Source organism: Sardina pilchardus, chromosome 13 (assembly GCF_963854185.1).
Source record: "Sardina pilchardus chromosome 13, fSarPil1.1, whole genome shotgun sequence".
NCBI lineage: Eukaryota > Metazoa > Chordata > Actinopteri > Clupeiformes > Clupeidae > Sardina > Sardina pilchardus.
Genome location: NC_085006.1, coordinates 11859287 through 11883837, shown reverse-complemented (window position 1 = coordinate 11883837; position 24551 = coordinate 11859287). Strand labels below are relative to the sequence as shown.

At 45.5% G+C, this 24551-nt stretch overlaps 1 protein-coding gene across 1 annotated transcript; it reads left to right on the top strand.

Annotated features, from left to right (window-relative positions):
* The first annotated feature begins 10631 nt into the window (after positions 1 to 10631).
* LOC134099615 (putative gustatory receptor clone PTE03) lies at positions 10632 to 11564 on the top strand. Its single transcript, XM_062552554.1, has one exon. The coding sequence runs from the start codon at positions 10632 to 10634 to the stop codon at positions 11562 to 11564; it is 933 nt and encodes a 310-aa protein (XP_062408538.1).
* The last annotated feature ends 12987 nt before the right edge of the window (positions 11565 to 24551 follow it).

Genomic DNA, 24551 nt, shown 5'->3' with positions numbered 1-24551 from the left:
AAGGTTGAAGGGACTATGTATTTCTCCTATAACATCTACTTCCTTATCTTCCATTGCTATTGTAGAATTCATTCTGAGGTATTCTGACTGTATTCTGATGCGTTTCTTGTGTGTGTCTTGTGCAGATGTATCTTCACTTGTACATGACCCAGGTGTGACCACGCAGACTAATTGAAAACACACATGCACACATATGTGTTAGTGGATTTTTCCCTGGGTGTCCTACACAAACAGCTACATACATATTTAGTTAACAGGTGCCACAAGCTCAATTAGGGGTTTGTGGCTCTAGTCAAAACAGGTGCACTGGCCTGGTCTAGTTATAAATAAATGTGGGCTCTCTGTCCTTATTATTCCCATTCATGGTCGTGTCTGGTTTTGTACAATTGGGGACATCTGCCACATGGCAGATTTATACTTCTTGTTTAGTTCAGTAATAGGCTATATAATATGCACGGACAGCTGTTCAAATTCCTCATTTGTTTCCGGTGGAGCGTTAGCTGCATTGTAACTGCATCTTGTGTTATGTTTTGCTCCTTACATGTTCACTCCCAACACTGAGGATATGGTTTGCCCAATGATAACAATTTTAACACACGCATACAGATCTTTACATCGTAACGTGCCAATTCACTAGGTGCAACAACCAAGCAGGTCTGTGTAGACACTAATTACATTAACAATAGCGGCAGGTTCAAGCACACCTGGCACCACCGGAAACACATGAGGTACCTGAACAGCCTTCCATGCATATAGTCTATTGTTTTGTCTCAGGGACATTGCCTTGAGATGGATCTACAGTGCGACTGGACTCGCACCTCTGCAGAGTGCCAAGTCAACCATCTTTAACCAGCAACTAAGAAATAGCCTGAGACTCTGCAGTCTGACTGTTAAAGACTTAATTTTCTTTGCTTTTACTATTTTACCATCTACAATAAATAAGTTTATTTATGATCCTGATCCACCCATCAAGCTTTATTTGAGTACAAGTTCAATACAGATATGAAAACCTAGAGTAGAATAGAACATACTGTATACTTTCTTGATCCCGTGAGGGAAATTCAGTTGTCTGCATTTAACCCAATTTAACTGAATTAGTGAACACACAGCACACAGTGAACACACAGTGAGGTGAATCACACAGTGAGCTGCCTGCCCAACCAGCGGCGCTCGGGGAGCAGTGAGGGGTTAGGTGCCTTGCTCAAGGGCACTTCAGCTGTGGACTGGTCGGGGATCGAATCGGCAACCCTCAGGTTACAAGTCCGAAGCCCTAACCAGTAGGCCAGGCTGCCCCCGACCTACCAACATTCTACCATTAAAAACATGTGGAGTTATACAGTAGATTCTTAAATGTACAATAGTTAATCAATAAAGCTTCCCAGAGGAGGCATAGAACCATGGCTCTGATCCAACCCATAAACAGGAGATATTCTTTTTCAACTTTAAAGTGAACAATGACACACATAGGCTACCATTTTCACCTATCAGCTTATATCATTTAATGTCATGTAATGAAACTAGAAGTACCACAGAGCGGTATAAAATATGACCTCTGCCCAGTGCCCATGGCGATTCTCTGCCCAGCCCAGTCCATCTCCTACTCCGTCCCCTACTTTTGTGTATGTAAAGGAGTGTGTTTTGAATTACATTTGTTTCAATATTGAGCAAACAAATAAATATAACTGCAAGCAAAAAAATATGACTTTGAACACAAAAATCTTGCTTTTGGATTTAAATATTTTTCGCGATTCAAAAAATATTTTGCGTTTTGCGTATGTGTGCTTCTGTGTGTGTTTCTGTGTGTGTGTTTTTTTTTTTAAATGTTTTTGTGAATGTGTGTTGAGGGTAGATGTGGATGTGCGTCTTGAGCAAGGTGGTTCACACTCAGGAGGAGACGAGTAGTAAGTGATAAGATGGGATTTTATTGTCCTTTCTCGAATAAGGCAAATAATGGCAATAAAGATAATGAAATTAAAGAAAAAGAAAATAAATACTTTCAATAAATGAAATAAAAATTGACATGATAGTCAAAAAGCATAATAAGAATCAATGAAGATGAAAATAAAACTGACCTTAAGCAAGTCACGGAGAGCACATAGGACCCATGTCCTGTCACTTCCTGCTCTCTCAAATGACTGTGAGACACAATATAAACAGGCCTAAGAAACACCACTCAAATTGGCACATACCAATATACAGTAGAACAAAATGCAGGGGTGTTCTAGGTAAATACAATAGAAAAGCTAATACAGCCATAATACACTCCAAATAAGCTAGGAATTTCCAGTGTGAATAAAACTCGCCATCGCTCAATTTAATATATAAAAACAGCGAAAATAATAAATATCTAAACTTCAGGTCACTTCCTGTCAACCCCGAAGTTTAGACGGCAATTTAAACAACACAATCGCGGCAAACATTCTCTAATACAAACAAGGACACAAGACGAGACACCAGTGAGACAAACATAATAACGATATGGTAATTGTTACAAATGTTAAGCTAAATACACGTACAGATAAAGACATGTGTTGTGTGATTATTTCAATGAAATATGTGAAATGGATAGCTAATGGGTGTAAACGGTAAACGATGTAATGATGGTGGTTGCTAGCATGTAATAAATCACCGTAGTGTTAGATGGTAATGTTAACTAATTTAGAACAGCTACAGGATTACGGCAGAGGTGTATGATGAATGACAATGTTAACAAATGATTTTGTCATGAATGTCCCCCATGAATGGAATTCCATGAAAGTTGGCATGGATTCAGAGGGTGTCATAATGATCCTACACCTCCAATATTGGGCAGTTTTGTGCTCGGATTAAAAAAAAAAAAAAAAGAACGTCACCCTGGTTTTCTTTGAATCCTTGACGTAAAATTACTTAAGAGAAAAAGAAAATCTGGAAGAAAAAAAACAATTCTGACTAAACCTATATGACCGCTGCTTCGCTGCACGGAGGTCATAATTATATACAAAATTAAAGGTACAATAAAATGACAGCTGTTTGCGGTCAACACTGTGATGTCTGCACAAACAATTAAAGTGGCCTACTGGTTACAGAATCGAACTAGTGATCAATACAAAGGATGACCGAATTGATCATGGACTGGTAGGGAAAATGAGGGTGGGGGAAATGATTAAACAGCACTCTTCCACTTTCTGATGAAGTGTCCTTGAGCAAAGCACCAAACCCGCAACTGCTCCCTGGGTTGCCCTCTGCTCTGGGTGTGTATGTGTGCTCCCAGTGAGCTCACTTCTCCAACTGTGTGTGTATGTGTCATGGGTCAACTCTTCTTTAGTTCCAGGATAATTTAGCAGAGCAAACGGGACAGTAGTATTGTCTTTTTGTGTGCATTGTTGTATTCACTTATTTCTGAAGTGTGCTGTTCACATTGAGTGTGTATTGAGCTATTGGTTAGCAGTAACCAGTTTTCCCAGTCACCTGCTGCTTGGGAGCAAGTATTTTCCATCTGCCAGAGTAACAGCTGAAAGACCCACCATTCCCTTCTAAGGGACTGGAAGACTACCCTGCCAACCACCTGTATTGATCCCTTCAGAATCAGAGATGATTGTTTGGGCCAACCTACGAGATTGCAGCCCAAAGATGGTCCACCATGTGTTGGTGGAACCTTTCGAGTAACAGGATGGAGAATGGCATGTGGGACGGTCCCTGGTGGAGTTGCTCACTGGGCTGAAGAAGGCACAAAGGTATTCCACCCTGGATCTTGCCAGTGAATACTGGCAAATTGAAGTGGACTCTCAGGACCACTAGAAGACTGCATTCACCACTCACATGGGCCTCTTTGAGTTTGACTGGATGCCATTTGGTCTTTGAAATGCACCAGACACTTTCCAGAGGCCCATGCAGAGGTACCTGGGATCCATGGTCCATGATTTCCTCTTCATCTATTTGGATGATGTGGATGTATTCTCCCTGGACTTTGACAGCCACCTGCACCATCTGGAGCAGGTTTTCCATAAATTGCATGATCATGGTCTAAAATTTAAAGAAGTGCAATTTGTTGAAACAGGTAGCTTACCTGCAACATGTTATCAGTCAAGGAGGTAGCCACTAGAGGACGACAAATTTTCATATTCCCGCAGAAGTCCCATGGTATGGAGTCAATTTCACTGATGGCAACGTGATAGGGATGGGATAGAGGCATAGAGCATAGAAATCAATGGGAGCGGGACGGATCCAGAGATAAAATTAAAAAATGATGCTCCAATGCGGTGAGTGCGCCAAAATATTGCGAGGCATTTTGTTTTTGAAAAGAGAACCACTTACAACTCATAATATGATTGTTGACTAGCGATCTTTGATATGGTGCTAGGCTCCAGCGAAAATTTGTTGGAATCTCTGTGCTCTGCATAGGTTAGGCCCACATAGTCTAGAGTGGCCCATTCCTCAAACTGTCAAGTAGGTGCATTCCTTCCTGTGTCTTGTGAGGTACTATTAGGTGTTTGCTGCCTGTTGCTTCATTAGGCTACAATAAATAAACCTGTCTTCATAATGGTTAACATACATCACACTTTGAGCCTTGCCAGTCTTGAGAGCCTAGGTGCTGGCCCAGGTACATGACCAACAGGAGCAAGTCATAGCCTTTGCTAGTTTGCATCCCACAGAAAGGAATGATCAAAATTATAGCTCCTTCAAACTGATTTTTTTGGTCTTGAAATGAGACACCTGTTGGGGCCACCATAGAGTTGGTCACTGATAATTGTCCTCTTATTCATCTTGCTGCTGCCAACCTGGGAGCTGTAGAACAACATTGGGTGAAACCGCTTGCCAACTACCGGTTTACAGTCAAGTATAGACCAGGCAAGAGTAACAAGAATGCTGATGCCCGGTCTAGGTTGCTAGGAGAACTTACTGAGGGCATTCAAGACTCACCTACAGTGGGTACGGGTTGAGAATGCACCTTCTCCCGCGGGACTCCCGAAGAGATCCCGCAGGCCGTCAAGCCGATTTTTTTCGAGGCTAAGGCAATGTACCCAAACAACCACCAGGTGGCAGAAAGTTTCATCCCGCATTTCAAAATGATGAAGACCGCATATCCGTCAATAGTCGACTCCTTAATCTCATTTAATCATTACAATGAAGGTGATGACTGGCGAAATTATTCAAACGACGTTTCAATGAACCATTGTTGAAATGAATGAAAATGGTTATAGAAAATCGCCTACAGCCTAACGCCGACACAGCTGATTCTTTGATTGATTAAGCTGTTTTGATGTAGGGGATGGGTAAACTGGCGCGCTACAAACATGTTACCAATCAAATGTAATATTAGTAGGACTAGCCTACTTAGACACTTTAGTCATAGGCAACGTTGCCATGTTCATTTGGGCTAGAAGTGCTTGCTTGTGGTGGCGCCCCTGTCCGCTGCTTCTCCCGAATTGTGTGGCAAATTTGTCAGCAATCAGCTTAAATGTCAAATCATATTTATTTCTCTTTGTCGCCATGGTATTGGGGGAAACGCGGAGAAACGAGACGGTCAGTCCTCGTATTTTTTCTTCGCGTTTCGTTATAAGAAATATATAGGTAATAGTTAGTCTTCTTCCGTATTGAACAGATAGGCTACGGGACGCTCTTTGTTCCGTATTTTAAGGAACTACTCAATGCACACACACTACAATGAAAAACACACAAAGAAATCGCTAAACATATAGCCTACAACCAAATGACACTTTAATGCGGCGTTTCTCAAACTATGGGCCGCAAAACGTGGAGACTGCTGCTGGTCCGCGAGACATGGAGTAAAATTAGGTCCGGTGATCTGATAATTTGCTGCGCAATTGACCAAGCAACCGCGGACCGACAGAAAAAGAAAGCTGCTATCGGGAGGAAATGCTTGCTAATTTTATGTGTTTAAACATAGAGCCATACAGTTAGGTGTGTCTGTTATTATGATAATTTTCGAGCATAACTGCTTGTCCATAGCTCAGTGACAGGTGTTAGCCTTGTCATAAGCACTGCTGTGGAATGCAGGTGCTTCTTTTATTATGCGGTTAGAGCATAAGCGCTTACTCATAAAGACTATAACTCAGGGACAGGTGCAAAACCACCAACTGGGATGGATCGAAGGGCAAGCAAGCACTGCCACACAACGTGAAGGCCTTTGTGTTGTCAACACTAAACAGAAAGTTTCCTACGATGGGGAGAAGTGGCCGCAAGGACTGCATCGATAAGATCAACGAATGCCTTCGCAAGCCCCGAAACCCCGGTGATACATTTTCTTTCCTTTAATTCAATAAAAAAATGTTTATCTGAAGAACTTTTCCGAGGTTGTCTTGTCTACCAAATCCTAAACTTAAATAGCGTAAACATTTTATCTTATGAAAGAACTCTTAGGGGGAACAGTTAGGCAGCCCTTCCTCCATATCGTAGTAGGCCTATAGGCAATTTATTAGAGGGGTCAAAAAAACTCATAAAGTAGGCTAGCCTGCTACTTTTTCCAGACTAAATGTGTCACTTTAGTGATTGGCTCTTTCAAATGCAAATGAGGTGGATGGGCTTTTGAATGGGCCTGCTGCAGGTGAGAGGACAAATCCTAAGAATTTGTTGTTTTTACAAAGTGCCATTTTCATTGGCATATTCTCTAAAAACAATACATAAGTTTAGAGCGAACGTTTCAACTATGTTTGCCATGGTAGACAAAAACACTCAAATAAAACAATAGCCTAAAAAATAACTGTAGTGCGTAATGGACACGGCTCTATATCCTAAATAATTTTCGAGGTTCGCCATTTGGTAAAAAAGCCAGGTCTATATATATAGAGAGAGAGAGAGAGAGAGAGAAAGAGAGAGAAAGAGAGAGAGAGAGATTCATGCATTCTGCATTACCGTGACCCTATACCTTGGATGTTTTTTTTTCTCATTGGAATACAGCAGGACAGGATGCCTTTTATCTATCAAACGCAAAAGCTGAGATTGTTGGAAGAACTAGGCTACTCAACAAACTTGTTTTTCGTTTCTGAGAGATCTCGTTATCGTTTTGGATTGTCGGATTTTATACTTATTGTATATATAGGATGAACAAAGTCCATGGATTTGCTATATTAAATCCAGTAGCCTAATAATTAGGCTATGTGCCACGTCCGATTTCGCAAGTGGTGTAGTAGGCCTAGGCTACATTTAAAAATCGACAGCCGTATGTGAGATCCATTTCATGAAGAGCAATTGTCTTGTGCGATCATGCCCCCTCCCCCACACTCGTCTAACCAGTTCACTACATTATAGCCTACCTATATGTGGCACTGAGGACGACTGCCTCTCCCTCTTCTCTCTCGACAGACACCTGAGCCCGACACTATGTCAATGTAAAAATGTGCGTGAGTGTGCGCTGAACCACAAATTCACATAGGCTATTAACTTTTCTTTTCAGCAGACATCGCAAACATAAAAAAATTCGCAAAACAGAAAATCTTTCATTTTTTAATAAAACTACAACTTTTCTCTTTATGAGTTCCGGAGAGGTTCTTCGAGTGGGTTTCGAGCCCCGATCGCTGGCGTACCTTGCACATACTCCAACCAGTTGCGCCACAGCTCGCTTGTTAACACCATCGTGCTTTATTCGCGGCATGGACTTGAAACGCCGATCAAAAGTTCTGACATGTTAAACTGACGTTAGTTATTAATTCACCACATGATAAAATGCTGTCCCGATGTGCGGGAAAGAAAGGAGCATTCTCAACCCGTACCATCTGTACAAATGCAGAAGATACTTCTAACTGGTGGCAGGACTGCCAGACCCAGGACCAAGATTTACAGCTCTTTAACAGTGCCTCTGAACAATGCCTTCCCATCACCCCAGGATAAGAAGTATACATTTGTTGCGTAATGTGGCTCCTGCAGGACTGGAGGCGCATGGTGGATCATAATGGTCAACTGAAACGTAATTTTACAGAGCAAGCAACTGGGGAGATGCACCATCAATTACTGGTCTCAGAACCGCAGACACAGAAACTCTGGCAGCAATACCACAAATCCTCATGCAAAAATCTAGACCTGAGGTGAAAGCCCCACTAGTACCAATTTACACATCTTGTCCCTTTGTTAATTGAAGCTAACTGCCTATGGTAAGTTGCATTGTAAGTTAGCTCTCGGGTAGCAAAGATCAAAGTGTGCCGTCTTCACCTACCGAAGATCACAGTATCCAGTAGACGGCAGTGGACAAAACGTCTGCATTTCCAATGCCATCATCCCTGCGAGAGTTTAACAGGTGCGAGTATTGAAAATCCTCATGTTAGTTGGTTCCGTATCATTGGTCCGACATCCCATAAGTCCGACATCTCATTAGTCCGAAAATGAACCATTGACCAGAGATCCCATTAGTCCTACATCCCATTGGTCCGAAAAAAAGAAGACCATTGGTCCGACATCTCATTAGTCCGACCATACAATACATAAACAAATCCAGACTTTGATCTATTTCCTAAAAACTCCGTCTGCCACTGTTAACAGTTAGAGTGATGTGACGCTATTTATGATTTCAATAGCAGGGACATAGGCTAGTGGATGGGTGCGTGACTGTCATGCAGGTGACCCAGGCTCACATCCTGCGATGAACTTCATCTAGCATGAGATGTGTTTTATATTTTTTGCAAACGAACATCGAAGCAAACGTGTTTCAGTCTTATAAAATGTCATACGACAAAACCACAAATTAGCCTACATTCCAACATAGCTAAACGTAAGGACAATGAACTCTTACCTTTATGTTCTAGGCTACAAGTCATCCACAGTTATTTCCATCGTGCATTCTTCTCGATATGAGCTAGAAATAGAGCCTTGCCATATTCTTCTATCACACAGGTCTGACTAAATTCAAAGTTTCACTCCAGAAACTCGTTTTAATTTGTGCATAGTCCTGGCTTCCCAAAATGTCGCACAACACACTGCCACATTGGTTTAGGTGCCATTTCTTAAATATTACATTGTTTAATTGCATATAATAACTCTGTTCTCATGTAATATCATTGTATGTATATGTAGCCTACTTATTTCTATGTATCTTTTATATGCACGCGCACCCGCGCACCTTACCCGAATGCCCTATGATGGGGGCGGTCTGAAGAGGGTAGCAAGTGTGTGTGTGAGATTTTGAATCTGTGGCGCCAGTAGGCCTAGCCTACTCAGTGCTGCGGCAACGAGTGTTTGTAAATGTTTTCCTTCGAGTTTGAAACTAACAACAATAAAAGACTACTGAGGAAACGTACTTTCACATTAGTTAAACGCTGTGCGCAGTTTGGACCGTTGCGTTACCAAACAGAGGACGCACGGAGAGAAAAAGCCTTCGGGGACTTCTGGTGCATTCACCAGATTTGGTGAGATCGATTGCTTTTCTGTGTTTTGATATTGCTTGGTCTAGCAGAGAGACAGCAATCGCATTTTCCCTTTTTTTCTGAGCATTATATCTTTTGATTGCTACATCGCGGGACGTTTTGTCGGCAGCGGCCCTTTCGTTTTCCTGGATTGGATTATTGACTCTTGTGCGCGGGCCTGGCAAAATACAGACATCTTTCGTTTAGTTTGGACTTTTAGATTTATTTTCGGGACTGAATGAAAGGGGGAATTGCAACGCTTGGGATTGTTTGGGACATTTAATTGTGTGTGAATATAAAGCGCCGCTGTGCACGACCTGGGTTATTGTTTGGTGTGTGTCTTCCTTTACTGTTAAACCAAAGAAAGCGACATTGTTTCATTGTTATAATCAAGAGACGCACTCAGATGTGTAGTCTATGTTGTAGGCCTACTTCATTCTCAGAATTATCTGTTTATTGCCATTCATATTTAGTCATTCAAAAAAAACCTTGTAGGCCTAAGTTTAATTAACACAGCCGAAGGTAAAAGGTTGATTGTTACAACAGGCTAGCACATTTCCACCTGTTGTTAGACACACAATGCTGCAAAAAAAGACGTCTCCTCTTTTCCGCGAATTTTGCATCTTTCAGTTTCAAGTCATCCATGCATCTCTACTGTGTATGGTCGGTCTAATGGGACGTCGGACCAATGGTTCTCTTTTTTTCGGACTAATGAGATGTCGGACTAATGGTATCTCTATTGAATGGTTCATTTTCGGAGGAATGGGATGTCGGACTAATGGGATGTCGGACCAATGGTCCGGCCCCATGTTAGTTTCCCATAGAAAAAAATCTCAAGATACCGTCACTCCTCATTTGGGCAAAGATGGTAGCTTTTTTGTAGGCGAACTTCAGAGGGGAACTCCTACCCATGCATATTGGTCATGACAGATTTATTTTCTAAGCACGCATACCAACAATAGACCAGTTTCAAGGTCAACATTCAGAGGCACCAATAGAGGGACCAGTGGAATTGTGAGTAAAAATCTCAGAAAGAATAAAGATAATATTTGTATCTTATTCCTGCAGAATAGTGGAGGATTTAATTTTCACTCCAACAAAGTGGATAGACTCCACTCCTGTCATCTCTCAGTGGATCTTAGTTTTTTTGTGTGTGTGTGTGTGATGGGGTTGGCCTTCAGAGGATTTGAGATTGTTTGGATTGCCATTGATAGGATACACAATAGAAGTATATATAAGAAGAGAAAACAAGCTATGTCTGAATCTGATTCTGTATCAACAGCTGGCCAGGGAACAAGGATGGAAAACATGTCCACTGTCAGTGACATTCTTGTGCTGGAAGAATTAGGACACCCTGAATCATTTGCAGATGTTGTATTTTACACTCTACTCTTTGTCTATATTGCACTGCTGATAACCAATTTTGGTGTTATTGTTATCATCATCAGAGAGAAAAGCTTACATCAACCCATGTACTTGCTATTTTGCAACTTGTCAGTCAATGATGTCCTTGGTAATACTATCATACTACCTCAACTGTTATTTGACATGATTTCTGAAAACAGGTTAATCTCCTATAATGCGTGTGTTTCTCAGGTATTTTTCAGCCATACTTATGGCTCAGCATCACACACCATACTAATCATAATGGCTGTTGATAGGTATGTGGCTATATGCAATCCATTGCGATACAATGCAATAATGACAGCTAAGGCAGTTGCAGTCTTGTCTGTGTCTGCCTGGGGTGTTTCCATTGTTCTAGTCGGTGTGTTAGTGAGCCTCAGTCTCAGGTTGTCTCGTTGTCGGTCAGTTATTCCCAATTTTTACTGTGACAATGCCTCTCTGTTCAAGTTATCTTGTGAAGATGTGTCTATTAATAATATCTATGGACTGTTTTACACTGTGGTGCTATTTTCCTCCTCAATGGGTACTGTTGCTGTCACATACATTCGAATTGCTGTTGCATGCAGGACTAAGAAAAATGCAGAACTCAACAACAAAGCCATCCAAACATGTGCAAGTCATTTAGTCTTGTATCTGATAATGTTATTGTCTGGATACATTGTTATCATCATGCATCGGTTTCCAGAACATAGATTTTTAAGAAAACTTATTGCCATTGGTTTCCATGTTGTACCTGCCCATTTAAACCCAATTATTTATGGTCTAAAGACTAAACATTTAAGGATGAAAATTGTGCAAATATTTCAAAGGAAAATAACTCTTAGTTAGAGAACATGGAAATACTTTCTCAATGCATCTATTAGTAAGCTTGAAGTTTCTGAGCAAATGTGTCCCTCAGTCTCCAAATAGATGCCAAATAAAAGGCTGTGTGCGGCTTATGCTAAACTGTTAAAGGCTTATTTGTCTCCGATGGTTTGGGCAATTTGACAATTGGTCTCTGTAAAGGCTACTTTGTTATGAATAAGCTTGAAGTCTTGGCATTGTTTATGTAAAATATATCCACATGTATGAACAATTAATTTCTATACAAACAATATACAAAATAAGCAACGTTTCAACCCTACTGGGTCTTCTTTTTTTGCCTGAAGAAGACCCAGTAGGGTCGAAACGTTGCTTATTTTTTAACATTAAATGGGAGCTCAAAGTGTTGCGGACATCACATCGTTTTATTGAAGCAAATGTCAAACACTCTGAGTCTAATCTCCTCCACATTATCCAGAGTGAGGACGCAGGGCCGTTCACTGATTCTGATTGTCCCACATTGGCCATCCAAACACTGGGTGGCAGAAATAGTGCAACTCCTGGCAGGCCCACTGTGGCCTCTACCAGTCCCGAGACCTACTATCACAGGCGAGAGGGTAAATTTACCATCCCCACTCAGAGTGGATGGCACTCTGGGCCTGGCCCGTGAGATGTGGAATCTAGATGCAGCAGGCTTACCTGAGACAGTCATTGACTGCGTTTACATGCACTTTAGTATTCCGGTTATGAGGCTTATCCCGATTTTGATCATATTCAGGATATGGTGTTTACATGAACACAGAGAAACCCGGTTATTAATATCCCTGTTTACATGACGAATAACAGTATTCCGGCTACCAACAATAAAGTTCTATTAGCACTCCGTATCCTGGTACTAATGTAATACGTGTTTTGCCTGAGAAACCAGGATAAGGTGTATACATGGAACAGTATCCCGGTTTCTCTCGGAGTACACCACCTAGCATAACGTAGGTTACGAATGTAACTATGGATCTGTGAGACCGAGGGATGACCGTCACTACGGTCTAAAAAGGAATGATCACCTTCGTTCTGCCTATCACCGAGACCATATGTCAAAATAGTCATGTCCATGACCTCCGGAAGCAGAACGACTTGCGTTAATAAATAGCAGAGAATGCTCCCGAGTCTCCTATCCCTGAACGCCTCAGAATGGTCCGAGCGACAAGGATAGTGACGGTCATCCCTCGGTCTCACAGATCCATAGTTACATTCGTAACCTACGATCTGTTTCGACCTCACTCTGACCGTCACTACGGTCTAAAAAGGGATGACACATACCAAAAGGGTCGCGAGGAACCCAGAATCAATTATTAAAACCTCGCTCGGTCACGGACATGAGGGCGGCATCGCCGACTGGAGGCGGGCGAGTGACATCCACCCTGTAAAAACGGGTAAAAGTGCATGGCGTCGATCATGAGGCCGCTGCACAGATATCGTCTGCTGCTACACCCCTAAGGGCAGCCCAAGACGTAGCCATACTCCTGGTAGAGTGAGCCCTCGTACCAGAAGGAATCAGTATTCCCTGCGCCGTGTAAGCATGGGAAATAACCTCCACCAGCCAATGCGAGAGTCTCTGCTTGGAGAGTGGAAGCCCCTGCCTTGCTGCACCGTAACAGATGAAAGCTGAGTGCGCCTTCCGCAAGGACTGCGTACGGGCCAAAAATGGCCCTCAAGGCCCTGACTGGGCACAGGGTCAGCAACTTGTAGTGCTGTGCCTGTGAGGTGGAAGAAGGCTGGAATTGAGTCACCTCCAGGACCTGGTTAATGGACTGCGGGTTAAGAACCTTTGGCAGGAAAGCTGGATTCGGCCAAAGTGACACGCTAGCACCTCCTGCCTGCCACCTAAGGCAGTCGTCACTAACGGAGAGAGCACACAGCTCACTGACACGTTTCGCAGAACAGAGCGCCAAGAGAAAGGCAGTCTTAAGCGACAAGGAACGCAAATCTGCGCCTAAAATAGGCTCATACGGGCCTACAGTAAGTGACGTTAAAACCGCGGGCAGATGCCAGCCCGGTGCCCGCAAAGTGCGACCTGGACGCAACCGGCGGGCTCCCTTCAAGAACTGGCAAACCAAGGGATGCCTACCAAGGGGACGATTGTCCACACCCTGGTGAAAGGCCGAAATGGCCGAAGCATAGACTGTCACGGCACTGGCCGCCTTGCCTTGATCCAATTCGGACTGCAAGAAATGCAAAACTCGTGGCACGGGGCAAGCCGCTGGCTCGAGGCCCATGCCAGCACACCAATCTGAAAAGATCCCCTACCTGAGTGCGTAGCAAGCTCTAGTGAATGGAGTCCTGGCGTTATTCAGCGTGCCCTGAACAGACACATCTAGCTGCTCAACGATTGAGTTGATTGGAGGCACCTCTGGGACCTTGTTCCCCCTTGGTGATGGACATAGTACACTGCCACAGTACTGTTTATCCTCACGAGAACGTGTTGGTGTTGTAACACTGGCAGGAATCTCTGCAAGGCAAGATGGATGGCCTTCAGTTCGAGGACGTTGATGTGCTCCAACGTCCATGGGGGCTGCCACATGCCCCTCGCCGTCCATCCTTCCCAGACAGCTCCCCAGCCTGTCAGGGACGCGTCCGTCGAAAGGACCTGTCTCCTGTGTGGAAGGCCCCCCAGTGGGACACCTCGGAGTAAGAACTCCCGGTCCCTCCAAGGGCGCAGGGCTCTGATGCAAGCCCGGGACACACGCAGCCTCACCTGCCTGTCGCTCTTCGGGTGAAGACCGAAGGCGTTGAACCAGCACTGCAGGGGGCGTGCCCTCAGCAGGCCAAGAGGAACTACCGCTGCAGCTGCTGACATCAAACCCAGCAGCTTCTGAACTCTGTGAGCAGTCACGAGACCACCCAAGCGGAAATGACCCAGCATGCCGAGCAGGCTGTCTGCTCTCCGTGGCGTGAGAGACGCCGTCATGCCGACCGAGTCGAGGAGGACACCGAGGAACTCTGCCTGTTGGCGGGGTTGCAGGTTGCTCTTTTTGTGGTTGACCTTGAAGCCCAGGAATTGAATGTGGGCCAGAACAGTCTCCGTGTCGCGCACTACCTGTTCTCGGGAGGGGGCGCAGACGAGCCAATCGTTCAAATACGGCAGTATTTTGAGACCGCGAGCCTGAAGGGGGGAGAGCGCGGCTGACACCACGCGAGTAAAAACTCGTGGGGAGAGTGAAAGGCCGAAAGGTAGGACCTGGAACTGGAATGCCCTGCCCTGGAAGGCAAAGCGCAGAAAGGGCCTGTGTTCCGGGCAAATCGGAACGTGGAAGTAGGCGTCCTTTAAGTCCAAGGATGTGAACCACTCCCCCTGCCGGATGGACTGCATCACCACCCTTGTGTGGACCATCTTGAAGGGCAGCACCTTGAGATACTGATTCAAGGGCCTGAGGTCGAGAACGGGCCGAAGACCGCCATCCTTCTTTGGGACGATAAAATACTTGCTGTAGAACCCAGCGAGCTGTGCGCTGGGCGGTACTTCTGAGATGGCCCCTTTCAGAAGTAGCTCTTGAACCTCTGTGGCAAGTGCGGACATTAAAACCGGGTCTTGTACAGACGTTACCTTGACCCCTGAAAACATAGGGGGCCGTCTTTTTTGCAATCAAAATTGCAATCGGTAGCCACGAGCCACCGTGGCTACGACCCAAGGGTCTGGGACAATCCCCTCCCAGGAGGTCCGTGACAACTGGGAAGGACTATCGACGGGCGCCCCTGGGATGCTATGCGGGACCACTACCGCGGCCCGCACCCCTACCTGTGCCTCGGTGTTGACCCCCTCTACCCCTGGAACGAAATCGGTCACCAGAGGACTGTGGGATGTTCCCCCTCGGCGGAGGCCGGGCCGGCAGCCGCGGCCTATATCCGCCCACGGGCGCCCTGCCGACCGTTGAGGCAGGCTTACGGCACACACGCTGGACAGCTTCCCTCGACGCTGCAGCACGTTCAGCGCGGTCGAGCACCTCCTGGGATCCTGGGTGGAAAACATGCCCAGGGGCAACTGGGAGGTTCAGCAGCTCCTGCTTGATGGGCTCCGGCAGGGAGGTCTGTGCCAGCCAAACCTGCCTGCGGCACAACACCGCGGAACCCATAGCATCTCCCACATCACGTGCCAGCTGGGCGTGGGATGACAGAGCTGCATCCAGCAGGGCCCTGGCGTCCTGGTCGTCCCGACTCAGCGTCTTGCGAAGCGACGCCAGCGTAATGGCCAGAGCGTTACCCATCCGGGCCGCTCGTGCTGCTGCATTAAAAGTACGAGTGGCCAGGCGGTCCGTCTTCGCACACTCCTTACGGGGGCAGCGTGGATCGGGTGACACACCAGTGAGGCCCAGAGATGTCAACGCGACCATTGACTGCTCGACCGGTGGCATGTCCCCGAGTCCAGTCTCCACGGGGTACGTGGCTGTTGCTAGCTGGCGGCAGCCTGCATTGAACTGCGGGCACTGCGTCAACTTACCCCATGACGACCTCAGCATTGCCGTGTAGTCAGGCGGCACCGGCACAGGGGGTGGTGGGGTAGCACAAGGGATGCCCTCCCAGATACCTCCCATGGGAGCCGGAGCAGGTGTGGGCGCCTCAAGGCCCAGGATGTTGGCAGCGCTCAGCACCCGCGCCATCAGGGAGCTGACGGGGACTTCTCCCGCGCCCACGGAGCTGTCACCCAGCACTGCAGAGCCCGTCTGCAGATCGCCCATGGGGTCGTCCCCTGTGTGGTCTGACTCCGTTCGGGGAGCATAGAGGGATAGCACATCCGCATCGTCCCGTTCCTCCTCCTCACCATGGCTCTCAGGCCTGGATGAGAGGGTGCCCTCCTGGCCAGGGGGCAGGGTGTCTTGAGAAGAGGCCTGGCGATCTACCAGCCAGTCCATCTTCTGTGCCAGAGCCTGGAGAGCAGAGAGGATCTGGAGCGACTCCGCGCTACCACCCTCGGTCACTGCAGCTGTCGCCAGATGCTCAGCAGGACGCTCAGCCAGACGCTCAGCCAGTCGCTCAGCCGGAGTGGGTGCAGCTCTCTGGGACGGCCTGTGGGGGGACCCACGCTGTCGGTCCCGCTTGTGAGTGTGCTTACGGCCATGCCCGCTGAAAGGGAGTGGCTGGACAGGGGAACGTCGCCTCTCTCGTCGGCCCTCATGCACGTGGCCGCATATCAGGGCGGCCCGGCATTGTCTCTCACCCCTGGAGAGGTCGCAGGCGGCGCTGCAGGGGTGGTCGACGTCCTCCAGGACGTGTGCAGCCCCAAGACACATGGGGCACTCCCTGTGCCCATCACTGGCACTCATGGAGGCGCTGCAGATCCTGCAGCAGTGTGAAGCCATCGCAGGCCCAAGAAGCCTAGGCAGTGTTGATGCCTGGAGCCCTCCTCGATTAGTCCACCAGGGTATTCCGGCGGCCCGCACCAGCACACGAATGCACCTAGCAGGCGTACACTAGCCCCACCATCTGCGAACAGCGGTCTAGGGTGCCACAGAACCAGAGAGGTGGCCCGCACCAGCGCACGAATGCACCTAGCAGGCGCACACTAGCCCAACCAACTGCGAACAGCAGTCTAGGGTGCCACAGAACCACAGAGGTGGCCCGCACCAGCACACGAATGCACCTAGCAGGCGCACACTGGCCCAACCAGCTGAGGACAGGGGTATAGGGCGTGGCGGGGAGGCGACAGAGAGGAGCACTTCAGCGGTCCACAGCGTATGAACACACCTGGGCAAATAAAAGCACACAGTATTATGAAGGCCCACGCCCGCGGATGACAACACACAATGGGCGCAGGCTAGTCCCACCACTGCGAACAGTGGCCCAGGGCAAAGCACAGAAACAGAAAGTACAAAGCCAAAAACAGGCTCTCCAATAAACAGAGAACACCTCAGAAATAAATCCAGGTAACACTCAACAATAAACCTCTCACTGCACAAGCAGGCTAGAGGAACACAAAATAGCACAGCAACGTAATCACTTACCGTGCAACAATATAAACAAACCCCTCCCTGCACAAGCAGGCTAGAGGAACACAAAATATGACAGCAACGGAATTACCTACCGTGCAACAATATTAAACCTCTCACTGCACAAGCAGGCTAGAGGAACACAAAATAGTACAGCAACGGAAATACTTACCGTGCAACAAACAATTAACCTCTCACTGCACAAGCAGGCTAGAGCAACACAAAATATGACAGCAACGGAATTACCTACCGTGCAACATTAAACCTCTCACTGCACACGCAGGCTAGAGGAACACAAAATAGTACAGCAACGTAATTACTTACCGTGCAACAATATAAACAAAACCCTCACTGCACAAGCAGGCTAGAGTAACACAACATATGACAGCAACGGAATTACTTACCGTGCAACAATATAAACAAACCTCTCACGGCACAAGCAGGCCAGAGTGACACAATATTACAACAACGTAATTACTTACCGTGTAATGATATAAGCAAACAATAAATTACAGCGCTAGGTGGCCCGCAGCAAAACTGACAGGCTAACACAATATCCGGCTGCACAATGCAGTAAAACACAAGAGATAACAGGCAGACTTACGAAAAACTTCGGCTGCAACGACAACAAAGCACAGAAGACCGCACGGCGGCCCACACCAGTGCGCGAACGCACCTATAGTGGGCTCGCACAAAGCCCACGGCTGCGAACAGGCGTATAGGCACAGTATAAACAACACAAAATACCGGAACCAGCGCTCAACAAACAGCAATCTAAGCTAGACAACAGCTAGCTCAGCTGACAAAAGAAACACACCACTCCAATTCTCGGGGGCAAAAATATGCACCCGTACCACGCAGGTAGCGAATTACGTAAAGTGATGTCTTACCTTACAGAAGTCTCTTCAATACTCACAAGGTCTCTGAGGCGAGAAGGAGAAAGAGACTGACCCGGGAGCATTCTCTGCTATTTATTAACGCAAGTCGTTCTGCTTCCGGAGGTCATGGACATGACTATTTTGACATATGGTCTCGGTGATAGGCAGAACGAAGGTGATCATTCCTTTTTAGACCGTAGTGACGGTCAGAGTGAGGTCGAAACAGATCTGGGATACTCGTTACCAGGATAAGGGCTTATCCGGGGTTCCGAAATCGGGGTATGATGTTTACATGCGCAAATTCAAAACCAGGATACTTCAAAACCCCGATCATAACCGGGATACTAAAGTGCATGTAAACAGTCATTGACTGCGTTTACATGCACTTTAGTATTCCGGTTATGAGGCTTATCCCGATTTTGATCATATTCAGGATATGGTGTTTATATGAACACAGAGAAACCCGGTTATTAATATCCCTGTTTACATGACGAATATTAGTATTCCGGTTACCAACAATAAAGTTCTATTAGCACTCCGTATCCCGGTTACTAATTTAAAGGGATATTCCGCCATTTTTGGAAATACGCTCATTTTCCACCTCCCCTCGAGCAAAACAATCGATATTTACCTTGTTCCCGTTCATCCAGCCATTCTGTGAGTCTGGCGATGCAACTTTTAGCTTCAGCCTAGCATAGATCATTGAATCGGATTAGACCATTAGCTTCTCGCCTGCTAGCTTCATGTTTAAAAGTGACTACGATTTCTGGTAATTTTCCCATTTAAAACGTGTCTCCTCTCAAGTTAGAAAGTGCAATAAGACCAACTGAAAATGAAACCTGGCGTTTTTCTAGGCTGATTTGACATGGAACTACACTCTCATCTGGCGTAATAATCAAGGCAACTTGCAAACGTACCATAGGCGCAGTGATATCGTACGCAGCATCTGAAAATAGTCCCCATAGACAACAAGCAGTAGTAGTACCAGTAGTTTGCAAGTTGCCTTGATTATTACGCCAGATGAGAGTGTAGTTCCATGTCAAATTAGCCTAGAAAAACGCCAGGTTTCATTTTCAGGGACTTGGCTTTGGCTTTGTGTCATCAAAATGTCTCTCTCTGAAGACAGCAGTTTTCCTTGCTAAGACCACGGCAATGCGAGTGAGTGATTTGCAGTTGTTCTCGATCCACAGTTCGTGTTTACAGTTTGACTAGGGTACGCCTACAGCCCAACTCGGAGTTCATGCCTTAAGTCATGGACTCAGCCGAAATGTGCCGGACACTGGAGCTGACAGCCTTTCACCCCCCACCGTTTGCATCAGTGGAGGATCAGAGGTTACACTGTCTGTGCCCAGTCAGGGCATTACACCTGTACAGAGGACAGCTGAGTTTAGAACAGTGGTCCCAAACTTTTTCTTCAGAGGCCAGCTCACTATGCCTGGCTCTAAGAGACTCGGTGTATGTCAGTAACCGTAAATAGCTTAGTGCTGTGAACAATAGCAGTCTACCTAGTTGAATAGCCATGACGTTCAATGGTTGGGGCAATTTGTCAAATGGTCTCTGTAACGGCCAATTTATAGTTCAGTTTGACGCTTGACAAAATATGATGTAAGAGACACAACATTTGTGTCTGCAAGGGTGTTGCAGTGCTTCTCGCATACAACATAAACATTTGAAACAGCACAGACATTGTCGCATACTCCGGACATCAAATCAAAACTCATTGAGTTTGAGTCCTAATATATGTTGTCATGGTCACAGTGTATGGCTGTTTACTTTCACAGTGAGATGTAACATTAATGTCTTGAGTTTTGTTTTAGAAAGTAGTTGATATTCTATTAGTCAAGTTGTTTCTGGTACTGGACAATGAAAGCCTACAGCTCTATCATCTGTTGGCAATCATTAATTATGACCGGCGCTAGCATAGCTATCGTTGCGGTCATATCATGATTGTCAATTTTTTTTTCCTGAACTTCCTGAATTTTTGGTCAATGATTCCCGGGACACCGTAGCACCGGGGCACATGAAACTTGGTGAGCATGGAGCCCCAGTGGCCCCAGTACACTTGCTTTTTAAATTTTGTTTGGTGCGGCGTCGGGTCCTTATTACCACTTCGAACGTGCATTATTTTCCTAAAAACGCACGGCGCGTTGTTGATTATCCCTTATGTAATCGCCCCTATCTTCAGATGAAATGTTATGAACTGCACCATATTTCATGTGTATGATCAACCTGACATCCTCTGGGAGTATGCCACGTTTTGTGGAATTTCATCCATGGGGGGCTATAAAATAAATCGATTTATGTACATTTAGTGACTATACACCCATCGGCCTGCAGATGGTGCTTTTGAGCGAAGGGTTGCTGGTTAAGAATGACACACTCACACACACACACACACACACACACACACACACATCCACAGATTCTACACATGCACACACACACACACATACACTCTTATGCACAAAGGCAAACTCACACATGCACACACTCATTTCTATACACACAATCTACAAGAGTAGGAGATACAGTATGTGCATATAAATTGCACAAATGAGTGAATGTGCAGAACTAAGCGGCGGTCATATTGTGTACCTCTATGCCAGGGGTTTTCAAAGTGGGTGCCGCGGCACCCTGGGGTGCCGTGACGTATGCTCAGGGGTGCCGCGAAATGGTCCAAGGGTTGATAATTTAATGACATTTTAAACGCATTTATCAATTTCAAAATTCATTTTATTGCACTTAAATCAATTAAAAACGTTTTTGCAGCACAAACAACAATAGGATACAGGTTGTATTGTACTAGGGCTAGGCTACATTGTTGTTATTGACCTACGTACGTAACGTCAACAACAGGTCGTTCGTTGATTTCGTTCATTATTCTGTATGGCGGAGTGCAGGTACAGGCGCAATGGATAAGTTTTTAAAGAGAACGCATCCACCTCCACAGGAACAGGCTACGGAATCTGACCAGACGAGATCATATATATAACGACTCCTACCTCCAGTATGGGTTCACTTGGGGTGGCGAGGTAACGTGTCCCACACCAGTATGCCTGGTCTGCAGGGAGACGTTGGCTAATGCAGCCATGGTGCCTAGCAAGTTGGCAAGGCACCTGGAGACCAAACACCCGGCATACCAGAGCAAAGACATTGCATATTTTCAAAGACTTAAAACACAGAATGCCACACAGAGCGAGCGTATGCTTTCTACCGTGCGTGTGTCTGAGAAGGCTCAAAAGGCTAGTTTTTTAGTTGCAGAATTGATTGCTAAAGCCAAAAAGCCACACACTGTAGCAGAGTCTCTCATATTACCTGCCTGCAAAAAAATGGTTGAGGTAATGCTAGGGCCAGATGCTGCCAAAGAAATAGAAAAAATCCCCCTCTCTGATAACACGATCAAACGTCGCATTGATGATATGTCGGAGGACATGGAATCTGTGCTGAACGAGAAACTACGGGTAATGGGTAAATTTGCGCTTCAGATAGATGAGTCCACTGATGCTAGTGGCCTTTGCCAGCTGCTTGCTAACGTGCGATACGTGGATGAGGACAGATTTACAGAGAACTTTCTATTTTGCAAAGAACTGGTCAACCATTCAACCGGAGATGAGATATTCAGGGTGACAGATGAATACTTGAGGAACAATGGGCTGACTTGGGATATGTGCGTAGGTGTGTGCACTGACGGGGCGGCCGCGATGACAGGTCGGGTCAAAGGCTTCGTTACGAGAGCAACCCAGCTAACAATTTCTGGTTAGGAGAACGTTTTTAGAACGTTTTTTTCCTGGTTAGGAAAACGTTGCCTGAAAGTTGCGAAAGTTGCCACAAGGTTCCCCAGGAAAGTTTTCTTGACGAAAATACTACGTTTTTTTCTGGTTGTTTATTTTGGTTAGCAGAACGTTCTCCTACCCTTTAGGGAACTTTACTATATTTGGTTGCATTAACGTTCCCCTAACCTCCCAGCAACAAAGTGTAAAGGGGGAAAAAATATGTAGAATTATCGTGACATCCAGGCATGGCTCCGCTGTACACTTGCCGTCTGCGACGACAGCCTATCTGCAACCTGGGACAGCGAACGTCTCTGATGAAGGCAATGACATTATAGGCTACACACGCATGACAATTCTCTTACCATTAGCTGCTTGCTGAACTGCGACGAATACGGCTTGTTATCATGACAAAGTGTCAGCTCAGTATTTAAATGCGGTTAGGTCTAATACTTTCTTGTCTACGGTGTCTTTTCCTATAATAAACGATTAGTCAGATCAAAACATAAGCAGAGCAGGCGCTAGCCTAACACACTGTTTCAACATTCAAAACTGGCTGTTTTTATTGCATCGTATGCCATTAAAAGTCCTCGGTTCAGAATTATGATGGATTTTGGTTTATTTTGTTTTAAATTGGGACTGGGAATTGTGGGATAGGCTGAGTGAACAGCACAGTAACATAGGCTATAACTTGGACTACGTGTTAATATAAAACAATTCTCCCCCGGGTACATTGTGCTGTTTAAGATGCAGTCTCAACGTTTGAGAAATAATTCATTGGAGTCCTCATCATCATATTTTCATAACAAATAAAGCTTTAAAAACATGAATGCATTTCAGGTGCCACTCTAATCGATTATGGATTAATCCAAAACTATTCGTCAGATTAGTTAGCATGAAATCGTTGTGTGCCTGCCTGGGACTATGGCTAGCTAGCTCTTCCACCCGGTTTACCCTGTACAGTGTTTTTTAAAAGCCTGTTGGACTTAATGGAACAAGTGCATGAACGATGTGAAGAATGTGATCGATACCATACAGCCAGCCTACGTGAGTAACTTTATCTCTGTGTTATCCAAATGTCTTAAAGGGATATTCCGCCATTTTTGGAAATACGCTCATTTTCCACCTCCCCTCGAGCAAAACAATCGATATTTACCTTGCTCCCGTTCATCCAGCCATTCTGTGAGTCTGGCGATACAACTTTTAGCTTCAGCCTAGCATAGATCATTGAATCGGATTAGACCGTTAGCTTCTCGCCTGCTAGCTTCATGTTTAAAAGTGACTAAGATTTCTGGTAATTTTCCCATTTAAAATGTGTCTCCTCTCAAGTTAGAAAATGCAATAAGACCAACTGAAAATGAAACCTGGCGTTTTTCTAGGCTGATTTGACATGGAACTACACTCTCATCTGGCGTAATAATCAAGGCAACTTGCAAACTACTGGCACTACTACTGCTTGTTGTCTATGGGGACTATTTTCAGATGCTGCGTACGATATCACTGCGCCTATGGTACGTTTGCAAGTTGCCTTGATTATTACGCCAGATGAGAGTGTAGTTCCATGTCAAATCAGCCTAGAAAAACGCCAGGTTTCATTTTCAGTTGGTCTTATTGCACTTTCTAACTTGAGAGGAGACACGTTTTAAATGGGAAAATTACCAGAAATCTTAGTCACTTTTAAACATGAAGCTAGCAGGCGAGAAGCTAATGGTCTAATCCGATTCAATGACCTATGCTAGGCTGAAGCTAAAAGTTGTATCGCCAGACTCACAGAATGGCTGGATGAACGGGAGCAAGGTAAATATCGATTGTTTTGCTCAAGGGGAGGTGGAAAATGAGCGTATTTCCAAAAATGGCGGAATATCCCTTTAAAGTTAGCGAGGTTGAGTCTGCTAAAACACCAACACCCCAGAACTCACGGAGATGAAAGTTTCTCAACCTAGCTTCTCGCGCTGGTCCCTTTAGCTGACGGGCTGGCTTTGGTCGGCCGAATATCAATCCAACAGAGGGGGGAAGAATAGAATAGGGCTATATGTCGATTTTGCAACAAATTATTCCGACTTTGCAGTGTGGCTGCTGGCCGTGTTCAATTGGAAACTCATAGAAACTCTGGGGCGATTTTCATCAATCAACCCCTGTACATAACCAGAGAATACCGATATGGTTATACAAATAAGATACCTAAAAACAACTAAGTAGCAACGTTGTGTGAAAAGAGAAATGCAACCAGAATATAACGTTTTTTTCTTTAGTTGTAATAACGTTCGGGAAACTTTGATAACCTGGAGCTAACGTTCTCTCCAGGGTATTAGAAGGTTACTGATAAACTAACCACAGGAGAACCAGCGGCTAACGTTATTTGCTTGCTGGGATTCAACCAGAATA

What these genes read in the sequence shown, in the direction of transcription:
- LOC134099615 (XM_062552554.1), top strand. Translation starts at nt 10,632, where the DNA reads ATGGAAAACATGTCCACTGTCAGTGACATTCTTGTGCTGGAAGAATTA.